The sequence below is a fragment of the Typopeltis vanoorti genome, chromosome 21 (genome assembly GCF_054136105.1).
Source record: "Typopeltis vanoorti isolate ZY-2024b chromosome 21, IOZ_Tvanoo_1.0, whole genome shotgun sequence".
NCBI lineage: Eukaryota > Metazoa > Arthropoda > Arachnida > Uropygi > Thelyphonidae > Typopeltis > Typopeltis vanoorti.
In genome coordinates this window covers 3,255,364-3,275,096 of record NC_143569.1, presented here as the reverse complement: position 1 = coordinate 3,275,096, position 19,733 = coordinate 3,255,364, and the positions used below count along the sequence as shown (strand labels likewise).

General features: G+C 35.3%; 1 protein-coding gene across 2 annotated transcripts in view; it reads right to left on the bottom strand.

Moving 5' to 3' along the window:
• LOC150094599 (uncharacterized) overlaps positions 1 to 19,733 on the bottom strand; it is a 429,939-nt gene that overhangs the window by 32,550 nt on the left and 377,656 nt on the right. For both annotated transcript variants that reach the window (XM_090411060.1, XM_090411061.1), the window contains one exon: positions 9,771 to 10,019. In XM_090411060.1, the coding sequence (XP_090267186.1) occupies positions 9,771 to 10,019 (249 nt within the window). The remainder of the gene's footprint in view (positions 1 to 9,770; positions 10,020 to 19,733) is intronic.

Genomic DNA, 19,733 nt, shown 5'->3' with positions numbered 1-19,733 from the left:
GCGGAAGGACGTAGACATCTGGACAGATTGCTGTTCTGAACGAGTCAGTGTGTCCCAGTGTGGATGGTAGCAGGGGTGGCCTCTTGTGAGAATGGGTACTTGGGAGAAGGGGGACGACATCAGATAATGCTGAGCCCAGTGCAGTCTACAGGGGATAATGCTGGGTATAGAAACAATGGCATTTATATGCTTTATATCAATGCCAGGAGTATTCGGAATAAGGGAGAAGAATTGGTGGCACTGATAGCATCAGCCTGGCCAAAGATTATTGGGATCACCGAGACGTGGTTGACAGAAGAGGATATAATAACAGGAATAGAAGTTGCTGGGTACAGCATTTTTCGGCAGGATGGAAAGGGAAAGCGTGGTGGTGGAGTACTGCTTATCATAAGTGATGACCTATGTCCTCTAAGAGTGGAGGCTTTGGAAGGCTGTGACACTAATGATTTTGAAAGCATATGGTGTGAGGTGGACAAGACAGGATATTTAGTGGGGTGTTGCTACAGACCAATGGGCACAGAGGGTGGGGACCAGGAGATGTTGAGACAGTTGAGCATGACAAGTGCAAGAAGAACGATTGTTATGGGAGATTTTAACTACAGCAGTATAGATTGGGGAAAGGAAGATGCATGTAGCAATAAGGGAATGGAATTTCTAGAATTCTTGAGGAACAAATGTCTTAGGCAACATGTAACAGAGGAAACAAGCAGTTCAAGAGTTTTGGATTTGGTTATAGCATCAGAAGAGCTGATAATAACTGAGATGACATCTTTCCAACCAGTTGGAGAGTGTAACCATAAGGTTTTGACTTGGAAAATGAATAGACATGCAGGAGTATCAAAGAGACGGGAACATATGTGGAATTATAAAGCAGGTGATTATAATAGTCTTAGACGTCAACTTGGGGAAGTTTCGTGGAGGGAGGAATTGGAAGGCCAGGATATCATTAGTGCTTGGGAAATTGTGAAGGAATATTTGTTAGCAGCAATGGTAAGCTGAATTCCACGAGTGAAGAAGAGGACACAATTCGGAGTAAACTAGATGACAAACAATATTAAACAGGAGCTACATGTGAAAAAGAGGCTATGGAAGAGATATAAGGAGACAGGTGAAGAGAAGATGCATGAAGAATATAAGACACAGGCCAGAAGAGTGACTAGTATGGTAAGGAAGGCGAAACTGGAATATGAGAAAAGATTGCCATTAGATCCAAGGAAAATCCTAGGGAATTTTTTAGCTATGTGACCAGTAGGAGGAGAAATGACCGTGAAAGAATAACATTGTGGGATAAAAATGGGAATAGAGTGACTGATGCAGAGGACATAGTGGAATTGTTCAATGAACACTTTATTGGAGTATTTCATCCTAGAGGAGTCAATTTGAATACTAGAGGGATAGAGCAGGTTCGAGGTTTAGCGGTGCAGGAGGAGAGTGTTCCACATACTGAGTACTCTGGATGTTGGTAAAGCTGTTGGACTGGATGATATTTCATCACGAGTTTTGAAAGAATATGCTAAGGAACTGACAGTGCCCTTAACCTGGATTTTCAATGAAAGTCTGGTTGCAGGAAAGGTGCCCATGGAATCGAAGGAAGATAAGATAGTGCCATTGCACAAGGGCGGTAGCAAACTGGAAATGCCTAATTATAGGCCAGTTTGTGTGTCATCTTCAATCTTCATATTAAGATCATCATCTGGAGCATATACAAATATACCTGACAAGCTGAGTTACATTACATACAGTAAGCTAGAGAAACAATGAAGGAAAAAAAAACAAATAATTAACATAATTACAAATAACATAATTAACAAATAATAAGAAAAAAATACTAAATAAAAATTAGTACTTTTTTTCCCCCCTTCACTAGAGGTAGAATAACCTGTGATCAAATCATTGTACGTAACGTAACTCACAGCTTGTCCTGCATATTTGTATATGCTCCAGATGATGATCTTAATATGAAGATCGAAACTTCGGGACATAGAGCCCGTTCTCTTCTGGATGACCCAAATGAATTTCTTACAGAAAAAACCATCTCAAAACTTCTTTCCAAGAGAATCATTGAAAGATTCTTTCTTAATCCTCTAGGCATCACTCAGAAGAAACAAATAGATTCAAAGGCAATATATCTATTCCTTACATAAGTACAGTTTCACATAAATTAGCAAAAGTTCTAAGAAAATGCATTAGAACTTTGTTCACTCCACTTCCAAAAATCCGTTTCTTAATAAGCCACCCTAAACCTTGTCATCATCATCTTAAATACTCTGGTGTATATAAAATATTGTGTGTTTGTGATATTCCTTATTCTGGGCAGGCAGACAAATCTGTCGAATTGCAAATGGAAGAACACATGAGGGACATTAATTACAAGAGACAGCGAGCCAGTGCAATATCAAGTCATATCCTTTTCTCGGCTAATCCTAATGATGAAAGCCAAAGTCACACAGTCTGCTGGGAAAAATCTACTAACATTTTCCGTTGCAATGATGAACTAGAGAGAAAAATCGTGGAATCTAGGGAAATTATCTTCAATCCTGTTCATCTAAATAATAACTTGAGCTACAACCTCCCAGATAGTCATTCAGCTGTAATCATGTACTGGTGTTCACGAGATGCTACTAGCACGCACTTTCCCAACAATACAACAAATGAAAGAGCAGCTTTAAATACAACCACAACGTTTTAATGTCAATCATGTATAGAGACTCTCTATGTTGTTCATAGTTTATTTAAGCTTCAATGTTTTAGTGTTTTTTCTTTCTTTTATAATGTCACCTGATGAGGGCTGTTACAAGCCGAAACTAGTCGTGTTTTAATATTAAAACTTTTTTACTAAAATCTCGGTTCTAGTCACTCAATTCTTTTAAAAAAAATAATAAATAAATATATATATTATTTGGTCTTGAGTCAATCATTTCCTGTATTCTAAAAGGAATTAAGTTAAAAATTGTTTTGCCCTAAATAGATATGGACTCTTGTAAATAAATTTACTTAACATTTGGTGTGAAGACAGTTTCGGGCATCTGAAGGGATAGATCAAGTGCAAACAAACAAACTGCCTTCTTCTTACACCCCGTTTCTTGCATTTTCTTATTTTTTTTTTTGCATTCACATTTTCCTCCACTCTCCCTGCTGTTGCATCACTTGGCAATCATTTCTCCAATCCTTCTAGCTCACATTTTGTGTTCTGAAGGACTACACATAAGCACGCTAACTCTGTCAACTCATCATCTGCATTATGTTCAGTCACTTCATTCATACTATCATTCAAATTTCATTCAAACACTCGTACACAAAACAGTACTGACACATTCTCTTTCACCATTGCTTTCATACCATAAATCATTTACTCTAAACAATGAGTGCATTTAACATATTACATCATATGAAATCCTCCTGCTGAACTAAAGTCCACAGTTTCAAGTAAGCAAAACATTACCAATAATAACTACTAAAATTATTAATATTTAGTAAAATAAAAGTAAAATTAAAAATAAAGACTTATCTGTAAGGTACATGCATGCAACACCACCACTAGTACTACTATTGTCCTGCACTAGCACACCAATGAATCAATAATCAATTAAATGAAATGAGTAATAATTAAAACAAAATAAAAATTACTATTATAAAATTGAATTTAGTTGATTATTTTTAACGAGTAGAAAATTATTATGATAGAGATCCAACTTTTGTAAACTAGAGTAAGTTTATTGCCATTTCTAACTGCTTTTTAAATGATCCTTTTAATGCATATTTTTTGTTTGTGTATCCTCTGAGGAAGCTACCAGATAACTTAGGTAGCTTCTTCTTCCTGACATGGATTTTAGGCCAAATGGTCTTTTCCAGTCTCATACCATCACCTCCTTGGTCTTCCAAATCTTTTTTGTTTCCCCATTTATTTTATATCTGTATGGTATTTTTGGCAGTCTGCTATTGTCCATTTGATTTAGATTTTCTAACCTTTTTTGCTTATATTAACTTATATAGTAGTTAACTGGTTTTACATTCAGGGATAATAAAATTTCATTTGTTTTATGATTCCACTTTGTATATCCAAGTATTTTTCTGAGAAATTTTGTTTCTGCTATTTAAATCCACTTTTCATTCTTCTTTTATATGGTCCATGTGTCATTTCCATATAATAAAGTTGCTTTAGACAGATATAGTCTGATTCTGGTATGTTTTTGAGCAAGGATGGCTTAAATATATTATTTATCATGCCACTTATTTTAACAAAATTTGATATTTTATTGTCTATATCTTAAGGGGCGGTGGAAGAATGGGGGGATCCCTATACGAATAAATAAATTCATCTTCATATGATGTCATATCCCAGATATTTCAAAGTACACTGCTTGGTAAGAAGTCAATGGACATCGTAGTGTGAAGAACAAACAGCCATCACCCACCTTAATAGGATGTAGGACCACCTTTCGCTGCAATGACTACAGCAATTATATGGCAAGCATATCTTCTGCAAGAATATGATAGTGATCGATGAGAATTTTGGACCATTCTTCCTGTAGACATGTAATGAGATCCTGGACTGTTATGGAGTGGATATCCCTTGACCTTACTTGATGCTCCAGGTTCAAAAGGGTTGAGATCAGGGCTCTGTAGAAGCTGGTGAAGTGTGATGAGGTTCATGCTACAAAACTAAGCTGTTACAGCAGCAGCCTTATGACATGGTGCATTGTCTTGCTGAAAGAGACAATGGTCAGTTCCACAGAAATGCCAAACAGTAGAAAGCACCCCCATCCAGAATGATCAGATACCTTTTGGAGTTCCATGTTCATGGCACCACAAAAAGAGAGGTCTGAGACTAAACTAGGAAAAACAAGACCACCATCACACCACCACCTCCAAATTTCCAAGCTTCCACTCTGGTAAGAGACATTCATCAGGTATTTGCCATAGTCACACTCATCCATCTGCTCGGTAAAGGGTTTAGTGTGATTCATCTCTCCATAACACAGCTATCCAAAACTTCCAGATTCCGCTGTACACACTCTTTGCACCACTGAAAATGACACCGCATGCTGGTTCGGGTAATGAGGGGCTTGCACACTGTGGTTCTACCATGGATTTCCATGGGCTCATTCATTCAGAACAAAAAACATTCAAACCCTCAGTTCCAAATGTTTTTTTTGGTGCAGATTCATCTTCCAGTATGCTCGAAATTTTGCATTCAATGTGTCTGCATATGAATGCCGATTTTCACATATTATCCTTCATAGTACACATTACGATCACATTTGGTGAATGTGACGGGTTGTCCACTGTGGGTAACACTTGCAGTTGACTCCCTGAACTTCCATCTCAGTGTGGTATCACTGATTGTTAACCTGGGATGGCCCAATTTGTCAACAATTAACCAAACAGATAGGCCTGCAACATGGCATGCTCTCAGAATGCTTTTTTTCAAACCCTGTCAGTTTCCTTCTTGCAGTGATTTCATCCAGACACAGCTTCAATGACTTGGGATCATCATATTTCTCCAATTTATATTGGCTACAAACACGTGGCACAATGCATCTTGCCTATGGAGGGGATGTGTCCATTGTCTTCTTTACAACCAGTGTATTTACTTGTTCTAATATTTTATTATCTATCACTATTTTACTTCTTATTGGGTTTTCTTTTTTGAAAACCATTATTTTTGTGTTTCTTTTTGATATTCTCATAGTATGTTGTTTTGAAATTTCATTTAATGATCTCTGTAGATCATCTGCAAATAATAGTGTATCTATCTATTTATTTATTTTTGATTACGAAGTGTGTCTGCATGATTTTTGTGTGAATTCTGCCAGATTTATTAGTTTTTTTTTTGTTTTTTTTTAAAGTATAACACAATGGTGGTCACGAGGTCAACCACACGGGTGTCGACTGGTACTACTAGGCGAGCACCGCGAAAGTCAAGTGGCACTGGCAACAGACGTTTCAAAACTGATTCGATGTCGTGAGTGCATACATGTTGCACTCATGGCAGAGCGTAAAAGATTGTTTGTGAGGAGAGAGAAAGAGAATGAACAAGAGATGAGAGAAAGTATGCATTTGTCGGAAGTGCGATATATTGTTGGACCATGATGAAAAGAATGCAAAACTGATGGAAAAGATAGATGGTGTACATGAAAGAAACGGAAATTAAACAAAAGCTAGAGAAACTGAGGGAGTGAAAGAATGCAATGGTGTAGAAGCGAAAGTTATGAAAAACAGAAATGAAACAATAGCTAGAGAAACTGAGGGAGTGAAAGAATGCAAAGATGTAGAAGCGAAGGTTAGTGATAAGGGAATGAAAGAAAGCATGAATGAGGAAACGGAAGTAAGGTGCAGCAGCACGAGAGGTAGTGAGATTGCAGGAATGATAGAGAGTGAAACTGTTGGAATGCAAGATGTAATGAAGCAGTTTTGAAAATGAAAAATGAAATGAGCAATATGTGGAGTGATATTAGATGTCTAGTAGAAACTAATGAAAGTGTGCAAGAGAACAAAATGGAAAAAAAAAAAAAAAAGAATAAAAGAGGTGATAAGTGATTCCAGGATAGCAGTATATGGAGACACCATAATTAGAGGACTAGTTACTGAGAGAGTCCATAAGGTCTGCTATCCAGGCGGGAGAACGAGTAGGATAATTAAGGTGTTGGGCATGAGGAAGAAACAAGTAAGAGGGCTAGTTGTGATTGTAGGGACGAATGATCGAAGTGGATATAAGAAGGATGTGAGGACGAATATCAGGAGACTATTGAGAAAAGTGAAAGATAACAGTGTAGCATGAAAGGTTGTCGTGTGTTGCCGAGGTATGACAATGATGAGTTGCAATGAAGAGCCAAAATCACAAACAGTATGCTAGCAGAGCTATATGAGAAGAAGGGAGTGAAGTTTGTGGATGTATGGCATGTGTTTAAGGGAAGAATGAAATTATACTTGCATGATGGTTTGTATTTAAATGGCTTTGGAGTAAGTGTACTGGAGAAAGTACAGGCAGTCCCCGGTTTATGAACGAAATACGTTCCTGAGAACGTCTTTAAGTCAGATTTATGCAACTTGGATCCCTGATGAACAGCGCATATGTACATAATAATAACAACAATACTATAATGGCTCATATGTGGCAATAATAATAATGCAGTGTAATACTGTAGTAGTAGTAGTAATAATAATAATCCTGTACCGTAATAATAAGTTACAGAAACTATGGTGCTCTTTCTTTTAATTTAAACAAACAGAACATAAAAACAAACTCATACAAAAAAGTTTAGATAGGAGAAATTTCAAAAAAGAATATTAAAAGTTGCATCAATGTCTTGCTTACTGTAAAGGGCATTTCTGAGGCAAGAAGGAAGGCTGACATTGATAGGAAGATGAAGATGGAGATGGTGCTAGAGAGAATGGACTTGGTGCTGGAGAATCAGGATTTGATTCTGTTTCCAGAGGAGGGGAGCTTACACCGAAGTTGGTTTCTTGAAAAAAACTATCTGGGTTGTTTGCACAGCCTTTTTCTTTTTTCTTGTCATAAATGGCCTTGTAGCAGCTGATGTTCTCAACAACTGCACAGCAAACCTTTGTAAACTGCTGAATGTTAGGATCTTGCTCCTCAAGCTTAGCAAATCTTGCTTCAATGAGACAAAAGGCTTCAGCAAATTCTTTTGTTATAATTTTCTTGGCTCTGGATCTTCTGATTCTTCTTGTTTCTGTCAGCTGCTTCTCTATCTCCATAAGACCTTCACTGGTTAATTATTGTGAATGGGACTCTAGTAAGTCAATGACATCATTTTCATCGATGTCCAATTGCAGTGCATTGTCACCATCTATCACAGCTTTTCTGGCTTCGACAATGTCTTCTGTGAAGCCATGAAAATCATCACAGAATTGTGGGCACAGTTTGTTCCACACCCCTTTAATTGTTAATTGCTTTACTTCCCCCCAAGAATCACAAACAACACAAATTAATGCTGTTGTCACTGTCATTATCGTAGGTAAATATTGTGCAGTTTTTCTTTTTTCTATTTAATTCTAGCATTTAATTTATATCTTTGTAGAAATGAACAAAGAGAAGAATTCTGTTATATTTTAGTTTTATTAATGATACAATTTTTTCAATCCATACTGAGTGCATTGTGGGTGTAGACACATTGAATCCGTTTAATGCACGGTTGGATGAGCATTGTGTGCAATAGTGTGTGCCTCCAATGAGTCTCTGACTCTATGGAGGTCAAATGTTATTTATTTGTGGGTTTATTTATAATGGGTTATGCTGTTTCAGATTGGTTAATTTTATATATATATATAAAGCATAGGGTACATCCTTGCTGTACTCCTCTTGATGTCTTTCCATTCTGATATTTGTTCTAATTTGACTTCTATTTTATTTCCTGTGTATATTTCTTGAATAGAATGTAAGAACTGGTTTGGTATTTTTAGGTCGGTTAATATTTTAAATACCTTTTGTCTATTAATTTTATCAAATGCTTTTTTCTAATCAATGAATGACGTGTTTCTTTTTGAAATTCTCTTCACTTTTCAATTAATATTTTTAGAGTGAGAATTGAGTGTATATATGTAAGTGCCTCTGTAGTGCAATTGAAAGAATGATGGTACATTGCACCCTTCAATTGGAAAAGGCCTAACTTTGATTCTCATCATGACAAGAGGAATCTTTATATGGCTTCTTTCAATTGAAGGTGAGTTAGCCGATCTCATAGAGAGGTTACAGGTTTTTTTCCTCCCGGAAACTCTGGTTTTTCATTCCGCATACAGACAAACTGGCCTTTAGAAAACACACAATTTACAGACAAAAATACTAGTGGTGGCAGGCAGTAAATAGCATTGGTGTAGATGATGATGGTAGTTGCAGTTCTCTATAGTTGGTGGATTAAGTGGTGGAGACGGAGAGCTTAGACTTGGTGCCCTCCCTCAATGAGTCTTTGGACTACTTGGATGCCTAATGTACTAATAATAGTAGTATGCAAGATTGGCTTTGTCTGAATTAATTCTGTTCTTTTAGTAGTTTATCCTCTACAATACTGTTTAATTTCTCTTTTAATATTCCTGTATATATTTTGTGCCCTGCATTGAGTAGACTAATTCCCCTATAGTTATTGCAGTAATCTTTATTTCCTTTTTCATCTACATTTTTGTACAGTTTCATATATATATATATATATATATATTGTCTTTTTTCCTATTTTTCATCTTATTTATTGTATTTTTTAATTCTGACATTGTAATATTTTCTGTTAGATTATTCTTTACTGTATAACATATTACTCATTTATTATCATCAGTCCAGAGATTTTGATAATAAGTTACCCAATTTTCTAAATCTATTATTTGTATTTTTACCATTTATTTCTTTGTTCATGTATTTCATTAGTTTATAGGTTTTTAGTTGTGGCTTTGTTATATCCTTTTCTAGTTCAGTTACAGAATTGTTCACTCTCTCTCTCTCTCTCTGTTTTTTAATTACTTCTTGTTTTGCAATTGCACTGTATTATCTTTTGTACTCTAATTTTGATTCTACTGTCTTGGAATTTAGCCATTTCTGGTAATTCTCTTTTCTTGCTACTCAGGTAGCAAAACTTGTAAAGGTACTATTTTATTTATAGAAAAAAGATGGCAATAAACTCATCCATCACAAAACTGGTATAGGCTGCACATGTTCATAAAAACACTTCTTTTACTTCAAAAACAAAATGAAAAATGATTATGGTAATCTAAATTGACATTTTTAAAGGAGTATACCATACTAAGTAAATTATGCTTACTTGATGTGGATTACAAGGAGACCTTGAAGTTTGGCCACTTTTTTTACTGGAATTGATAACTAAACGTTCTCCATCTGCTTGGAGTGACGATGACGAGGATGCCTCTGAAGTGTTATCTACTGATTCAGAATACTGCGTTTGAGCACAGGAACTCATATGTTCTGGCCAGTGTGATTGCTGGCAAGGATAATCACAGTAACTAGTATTCCAACAACAATAGAATATAGCTTCTTTTCCACAATTTGCACACTGCAAAAATGAATATTACATAAATAATGCATAAAAATAATGAAAACTTAATTTAAAAAAATAATAAAATTTAGCCATGAAAGTAATCTATAAATGCAAAAGTCGAATTGGAGGGTGTTAGCAATTAAACTGCCAGACTGATATTACTAGATGAAATGCACTTAGTACAAAATTCCTCCACAAAGTTAGGCAAAGCAGATTCTGGTGGAACATTCATCATATATTTCAAAGTGTATCATGCACTTTTCAAAAGTAATAACTTGTAAAACCTGTAAGTACAATATGTGTTTTAAGATTTATTTTCACATCAAAAAATTAAATTTAAAGAGGAAAGGTACATGCATAGAAAGTTTTACTTCAAACTGGTAATCCTGTCACAGAAACATTTGATATGTCAAACTAGTCTTATTGAGTAAGGTCATACTACAATATGAACTTACTCAATGCCCTCACTCCAAGCTTTTTTTTTATATTTTTCCAAAATGTAAAGTAGCACTGAAACAAACAGGCTTAAGGATATGTGCTCTGCATTATGGAATACTAAGGCAAGTGATGTGAAGTCAAGCATCTATATACAAGGTTGCCCAGTCCTGAAGTTACTTCAGGTGCAAACTTTGTTTGCTTACACTTGCATAAAGGATTAAACCAAGAATATAATTTCTTGGCATCTTTAATTTATAGTATAACCAAGTGAAAAAACTAATGGTATCACTTCTGGGTCTGGCTCCCACTAATGAGACCTCAATAAAGGTCGAAACTGGTCTGGGTAGTGATCCTTTCCATAATGCATAGCATTATACATGTCCGTAAGGATACATGCTTTGCATTATGGGATACTAAGGCAAGTGATATGAAGTCATTAGCTTCTATATAGAAGTTGCCCAGTTCTGAAGTTATTTCAGGTGCAAACTTTGTTTGCTTACACTTGGATAAAGGATTAAACTGAGAACATAATTTCTTGGCATCCTTAATTTATAGTATAACCAAGTGGAAAAACTTCCAACAGGCTTGCTGTATTATTTCCCTACATTTGGAATATGAAATGTTTTCATCATACAGAGTGAATAAAGGGGTTCACCGTTTCATATATCAAGACAACTAATTATGAATATACAGTAAGTTCAAGCCTCATGAGGATTAGTACATATGCAGTTGCTGTGCTTCTATTAGACTAGCAATATCATCTATCAAGTGCAATTTTGAACATAACAGATGACTTCCCTAGTATACTAGTACTGAGCTTACAGCAATATCATCATTTTGTATGTTTCTACCTTAAGTGCAAATTCTGTTATTAGTGAACCTACATAGTAGTTACAGAAACAAAATATAAACCATAATTATGTCTGAAAAAAAGTGATGAGAAGGAATACATATATTCAGTGTGGTAAGAAGAGAGGCATTATAACTATGGAGACTAAGGCAGAAATGATTAAACAATATGAAATAGGTAATAAGTTCATAGACATTGCAAAGCTTAAAAAATGAATGAATTGACTGTCAGAACTTTTGTAAAAGATAAAGTTTGCATAATGCAGCATGTGAAAAGTTCAGCCAATGCAATACACAATCACTTCTAAGAAAAATGTTAATAAAAGGAATGGAAAACTATTGGTGTTTGGACTGAAGATATGCAACAACGAATGCCGATAAGGCTTATGCTAATGCAATACAAAATCCAAGATGCTATATACTGATTTACAATGGGAGAAAAAAAAAGTGAGAGAGAGAGCTGAAGTAGTACAGCCTATAAATGTACACTGGTACAGACTGCGATAAGCCTTATGCTAATCCAACAGAAAAATCCAAGATGCTATAAACTGATTTACAATGAAAAAAAAAAAAAAAAAAAGAAAAAGAGAGAGAGCTGAAGTAGTACAGACTATAAATATGCACTGGTACAGACTGTGTGTGTGCAATACGTACAGTATTACCTACATATTCATAATAAATATGTAACATTGTTTGTATTAGTTTTCTTACAATTATATATGTTTTAATACTCATATACTTGAAAGGATACTGAGTCAACTTTCACTTTCTCAAAGTTTTCTTTTCATAAGCAGAACCTGTTTTGTTTTAATCATTCTCTGAAATGAACATATCTATCAAAACTGTATTTATCTAAGCACCATTTGACTTATGTGGAAACTTTCAGAATGAATTAACTACATAAAAGCACTTACTGCACCCTTCGATTCTCATTGTGATGAGAGGAATCTTTATGTGGGCTTTTTCAAATGAAGGCGAGTTAGCCAATCTCATACAGAGGTAGCAGAGTTTTTTTCACAATTTTTAGTGAAGATAACAATAAATATGGACACTGACAAAGCTGGTATGGTAGGAGGACAAGTGAATAAATTTATATGGAATAAGAAAGAAATTGGTGAAAACACCAAATGTGATATATACAAGAAAGTTGTTCAACTAATTTTAGCTTATGGCTCTGAGAGCTTGGTTAGAAATTAAACACTTGATCAAACATTAGAGACAACAGATATTTGGTCTCTACTGACAACAGCAACAATGACATTTAATACTAACAATGTCAAGAAGGAACTTGACATTGTTAGCATTCAGGAGTGCATGATGAGAGCTAACCTTGAAATAGTAAGAAGTGCCTTAGACTGAAATCTAAGATTGACAATACTGGAGTCCTGACATAATTTGGAGGAAAATTGCTGATATGATGCTAGATAATCTAAACTTTTCATGTAGTGCTTATCATAATATTTTGTGTACAAACCTTCAGGAATTAGATGATAATTGAGATTTTGAAGGCAGCAGTCTTCTGCAGCAGTTTAAAAACACATTGCATTTCAGAGGACAAGATAAAATTTGCCTGTATATAGGACCCATGCAGATTATTAGAAGTGCTAAAATAATGACTGTGCTAATTGATGAAATGAAAGCAGTCTGATAGTTAATATATAGCTACATTTATATATTAAGGATAATGACATTTACATGTCATAATCCTTTAACAGGAAGAAGCATGTAAGATGACTATAGCTTATGTGAACCCAAACAAGAACAACTGCCTCTCAGTAAATCCTGTGCGCACTAGGCTTTCCCCACCCCTTTTTCTTAATCTGGTATAGTTTGTTATTCTTTCTATTCCATGATGTTTGCAAATGGGATATTAATTTCTGTCTCATAATCTACATGTAATCTGTGTAGGGGACAGGCAGATGATGTATCTTGAGAACAAGCCGACTATATGGCTGTAGCATTTGCAGTCTTGTTTCCTTTGATCAGTGTGGTATGGGATCCAACAAGGATGAACAATCCAGATGGAGCCTCCTTATTTGACAGAAAACAAATGATGAATTAGGGAGAGGAGCACAGGATGTTGTTTGTATACCATATTTCAAATTGCCCAAAGAGAGCTTCTGGAATTAGTATAAATATGTACATCTTTGGTAATATTTAAATTATTTGTAATTTAATGCAAACTGAATTCAGCTCAGTGGTATAGTAAGTGAAATCTGGTGGGATCTGATTAGATGTTATGCTGTCTAGGAAAGACAACTGCAGACCCTACTAGAAACTCTGCTTTTATACAGACATTTCAAATATAAAGCAGTCTGCTCCATGTATGTGAAAGAGATTATTATAAATTGAGAAGTGGAATGTGTCACTAATCTGCACAGGTAGATGTTGCATGATGGAATGAAGCTGTGCCATGGTGGTAGCACTTTTAGTGGCCTTTGTGCAGTACTGGTTATCGTAATGACAATTTTTCCAATTTAGGACAGAAAATAATCGACAATGTAATATGGGCTAGAAGGTATGGTGTGATTTTATTTTGGTTGCAGCAGTTAATAAGTGACATAAGCTACCATCATAAGTGACAAAGGTAGTCCATTTGATTCCATGTAAAGATTAAGAATAGATGATGATTTATCACTCTCAAGTCTATATCCCTGATCAATGATCAGAGGTATAGACTTGTGTTACGTCGTTGCTTTCTCCTATTTTCTATTATTATTATCTCTGTAATCGCTATTATCTATTCTGCATATGGACCTAAGAAATTTCTATATAGGGTTGTCTCCTTTTCGGATGGCAAATTTATATTTTAAAGCCGCACCAGCCAGTATCCTATAACTTTAGGCATATACACATTAATAAACACTTTGTTATGGCCATATAGATTTCAGTTAGCAGTCGTGACCTGTAATCTATCTCTAAACACTTTCTATTCCCTCCTCGCCTATGTTCAATTTTTATAAGTCGTAATTTGATCTCGTAATCAGGCATAAGTAATAAAACATATTTATTGGGATTTCAAGACATTTACAACTATGATGTATCATATATTCAATGATCTCAAATTCATACTAAATAAACTCATGCTAAGAAAATCAGTACATACAAAGTTAATTCAAATCATACTAAGTTAGTTCAGGAAAATGCTAAACAAAACACATTACTACATAAACTATAATCTTTTTTCACAAGTTACTTATTAGTTGCACATTATACGTTCTGGTGACATTCAATTAAATGCTTTCTGCAATATCAGCTTTACTCATCAAATTCAGTTACACTCATATATGTAATCGCTTCCAGACAATTTTGTTTAACGGAAGCCGTCTACTCAAAATAATAATTCTCGCTAAAGTTCTCTAGTAAATTGTCCACATTCTTCTATTACACACGATTTTCTTTCCTTTAACACAACTGAAACATATAATAAAATTCTCTACTTTACAGACTCTTTTCCGGATATCAGGTCACTTCCACGTGTAGGGTTTGGTTACCTTCCGATTAGACCGTCTCTGCACCTGGCGTTGGGGCTACGCTGTCCTTGAACTGCTGCCAGACAAGCACGTCTGTACCGCGTCTAAGGAAACTTTCTCCATTCCTTCCGATGGAACATTCAGTGAGGGCTCGATTCTGCAGAGGCCAATATCTCACAATTAGCTTCGTGTGGAATCTCTCAAGCATCTCCAGGAAAAGGCCCGCTGCCCAATATACGTCTTGCTCGAACCACCAATCAAAGGATCCATGAGAAGAAAAGCCCAGAAAAAAGTCCTGTAAAATGGCGTGCATCACCTTATATTCCCACTTCGTGTGCCCTCTTTTTTCGCAGCGTATTTTTCACATGACCCTTTTCATTCACGCCCCCAAGTTGATCCCTTACTCTCCTTTTGCTCTTGGAGTGTTGTTTTCATGGAAGCGTGCTAACGCCACCTTCCGCGTATGCCACTGCCTCTGGCCCTAAGCTCAACTTGTACGGCTCACATGTGACCTTTGGACTGCTACTTACAACTTGTGATTTACAGCATACTAGATACCTTAATGAAACTAATAATTTTCTTATACAAATTCTCTGTTTTGATTTCCGGTTAGACAGCAATACTCAGTAAATTACATATAAGGAATATATATTCTCACATATAGCAAACAATTTTCTTTATTTTCTGCTAGAGTGTGGGTATCTCCTTAAGTTGTTAGATTTAACATGTTAAATTCCGAATGAATAATTTCCTTTCAAAAGTTCTCCATTCAGGATCTAACACTTGAGACTGATAAATGAGTCTTGATCTCATAAGAGCTTGATAAAAGTAAAGCAACAAACATTAGTTTGTACCTCCAAGAGTTGGAAATCATGGTGCAAAGAATATTTATCTTTCTTTAGTACTTATCTCACAACTGATATATATGAAATTTCAACTCTGATATGCAAGTTTATTTTTAATAACTTCTACAAATTTGAAAAGCTGCACATTAAACACAGGAGATTTCTAAAAAAAAAAAAAAAAAAGACTAGATTTTCTCAAGAGATGCAGAGATAATGACATTATCCCTATTTGTGAATGAAGAATCACTTTAAAAAAAAAATCAAATACTATTTATGAAGCACAAAAGAGCTTCATTAGCACTTCTACAAGAGAGAATATCTAACACAAGATTTGTTCTATAGACAAAAAATTAAAAGTTCCAAAAGACATGGAATTTAATAGATATATTAACCATGATTAAAGCAGAAAAATTTGGCATAAAAAAGAATACAACATTATAAAATAAATTTATTAATTCTTAAAATGTAAATTTAATCAACAAACAATGCTGTCAGCAGACAAAATAGTAATCAATTGTTCTTCACATGCTCTCTCCCAAACAAAGCAGAGTATATTAACCAATGGATTCAACTTTGCAATATCTACAAAATGCATTCCCAAATTGGCTATTATGGCAAAAAAAAAAAAAAACAAATCCTAAAGATTTAGCAGACATCACCTGCATAAGAACAGCAGCAATTCTAATTAATTTTAAGCTACTATCTAGAAATATCTCCAATGCTGAATACAATGCTTTAAAAGATCTTAGAAAAATAAAATAAATAAAAACATCTCAATATTAAAAGCTGACAAAGAAAATGTGATTAATTTTGGATTCAAATGATTATACAAACAAGGTGAATGTTCTACCTAACAATGCCAAGAAAAGCAGCCAATTGGGTAGTGATGTAGGACTATTCATAATAAGACTAACAATTTAATAAGAGATTTTTGTAAGCGGCTGAAAGAAATCAAAGAACAAATTACTTCAAAAATCTAAGGCAGGCATTCTACTCAGACCCATAGTGGATGCCAGACGTTCCCCAACATATTACCTTTGTAAATGTAAATCTAGTCTACTAGCATGTAGAAAAAATGTCATGGTATATTATATATATACAGGGTGTTCGGGATAAATTTGACATATTTATAATTAATTATATTTTTCCGTAAGTTACATGTATTAACACACACTTCTCTTCATTTAAAAGTTTGGACCCTTCTTCATTCATATACAAGATGTCAGAAAGGATGGATAGCTGGAACCCACCTGAATCATGGAAGAGAATAACTTGTATCATGATGATTCGTGCCCGCCATCAAAATAAGGATATTACGACTGCTGCCCAATGCTCCCTGAATACAGTAAAAACAATCAGGCATGAACTAGAGACTTGCAATGGTGACTATGAGGATGTAGCAAGAAGAAAGATCCCTAGCAGACGATCTGATTGCATTCGTACAGCAGAATTCCTCGCAAATCTGCAGGAACAGGTGTTGAAGAACCCTGGCATTGGAATTCGGGCTTTGTTCGTGGAGTTGCTAACTGTAGTCAAGCCCTGGATAACAAGGGTAGCCAATGGTAGGCCGTATGTATGGCAGCAGGATTCGGCCCCTTGCCACACCTCTGGGAAAAGTCAAAAATGGTTGTCTGAAAATTTCTACGACTTCACCAGTCCAAATGTTTGGCCTCCAAACTCCCCAGACCTTAACCCCATGGATTATTTTGTATGGGGCGCAGTTGAAAAAGACACCAATCGCACTTCCAGTAATACAAAAGCCCAGTTAATGGATAAAATTAAAACAGTTTTTGCGGCCCTTCCCAGGGAGACTGTAGCATCAGCTTGTTCGAGGTTCCGAAGCAGAATTGAAGCTGTGATCGATGCTAATGGTGGTTATTTTGAGTAAATCTTGTTGATAGTATTGTAATTAACTCTGCCTGTAATGTTTTTTTGTCAATTCATTAAATTTAATAGATACAAAGAAGATTTTCTTTTTCCTTACGAAACTGTCAAATTTATCCCGAACACCCTGTGTGTATATATATATATATATATATATATATATATATATATATATATATATGTATATATATATATATATATATAAACATATTAAGGAGTTTATAAACAAAATAAAAGAAATCGAACTTAACCCTACTGACATTCTGGCAACTTTTTACTATGTAAAAAGCTTATTTACCAATGTTCCAAGAGAAGAAACAATCTTAATCCTAACATCTTTCCACCTGATAAACGTTTCAAACCTTATCTAGAGAACACTTTCTTTATATTCCAGGTCTGCTATTTTGAACAGTCTGAAAGCTTAGCCATGGGTTCTTTCTCTACACCTAACTACAACTATTATTATTATTATTACATAACACCTTCAAGGAGTCCAAAGACTCATCGAGGGAGGGCACCTACTCCACAACTCTCCATCTCCACCACATCCACAAACTACAATGAACAATGCACTACTTTCATCATCTATACCAATGCAATCTACTGTTGACTACCACTAGTATTTTCACAGACAATCACAAACATCCATGCCCATGGTGAGATTCGAACCCACAGATTTTTGGGCTGGAGAGTGGATATGCTAATCACTCAGCAAACTATACATGGTGATATATATATATATATATATATATATATATATCTCAATAGCTGAACAAACAGCTATTGAGAGATTCCATACCAAACTAAGATTAAGGGTAAGATATGTGAATGACATTCTCATCATTTGGCCAAGTTTAGAAGAAACTCTCCATAACTTCACCAACTTCCTTAACAGTTTAAATCACAAAATCCAATTTACAAAAAAGACAGATCCATTTCCTTCCTGGATGTTCTCATCTCAGTTGAAGTTCTTGTGGATAAACTTATATGTTGGTGATACATAACTGTCAATTTTTAGGGAAAGGCAATGTCTTTCAGATATCAGGATATCAACATAAGGATTATATCCGTTTCTACCAATACAGCCACTCAGGACTTGCTGACCTTGCTTTGGACACCTGCCACAAAATGCACTGGAAGAAAGCCACTTTACTACACCACAGCAAGTATAAATATGAGAGATTATTCCTGGAATCAGCCTCAGCTCTAAAAAACTCCTCAAACCAACACATTTGGATGCATGAGACTGCTCCAAATATGGGAAGCTTGCATTCTTAGAAACATCAGCCCAACAACAAGACTACTACCCAATTTAGCCCACTAGGTGACACCTTTTAGGACTCTAGAACTGACTTCAGTTCTAGAGTCCTGCATGCACTATCATTATTTTTATGTTCCCTGAAGATGGTAATGTAACATTATTGAAATATAGGAAGTATTAATTAAAGATTTTTTAATTAATATATAATAGCATACGTTGTCTTTCCCTAAAAATGTTCAGTTGAAGTTCAAAATAATCTTACTTTTGAAGTATACAGAAAAAATTCAATACTGGTCAGTATCAACATGTCATTTTCCACCCCCACCTGGCACAAAAACAAAGCACCATCAAAACCCTTAAAGGGAAAGCCATCATGATATCAAGCAATGATAATAATAAAACAAAGAAATATCTTAAAGACATTCTTCAAAAAATGGTTACAACATCAGAACAATTAACAACATCTCGAATAAACCATCGCATGCTCCAAGACAACTGATGAATACAATGGAGCAGTTTCCTCACCTTACATCAATGACAAAATTTCATGCCGGCTTGGGCGGCGCCGGTTAAACAAGGCCCCCGTTGTTTTCACCAGGGAACCAGATCAAACAGCGGAAAGTCAGCTACTGGAACAAATCTGAAAGCACACCCCAACTCAATCTCACCAGAGTTAAAGATCGGTACTATCAACATAAGAAGCCTGAATGTCAAATAAATGGAGCTAGCTGAGGAATTAGATAAGTACCAGATCGACATAATAGGGGTGACTGAAACAAAAAAGACAAAAACTGGTGAGCTCTTTCTGAGCAATAAATACAAAATGTTATATTCAGGCAATGACAATCAAGGAAAAGAAGGGGTAGCCATAGTATTCAACACTAAATACGAGGCTAATCTTCTTGAATGACAGGCAGTCTCAAGTAGAGTGATGTGGGCAAATATCAGAATGGGGAACTGGACAATGAGACTTATTTGT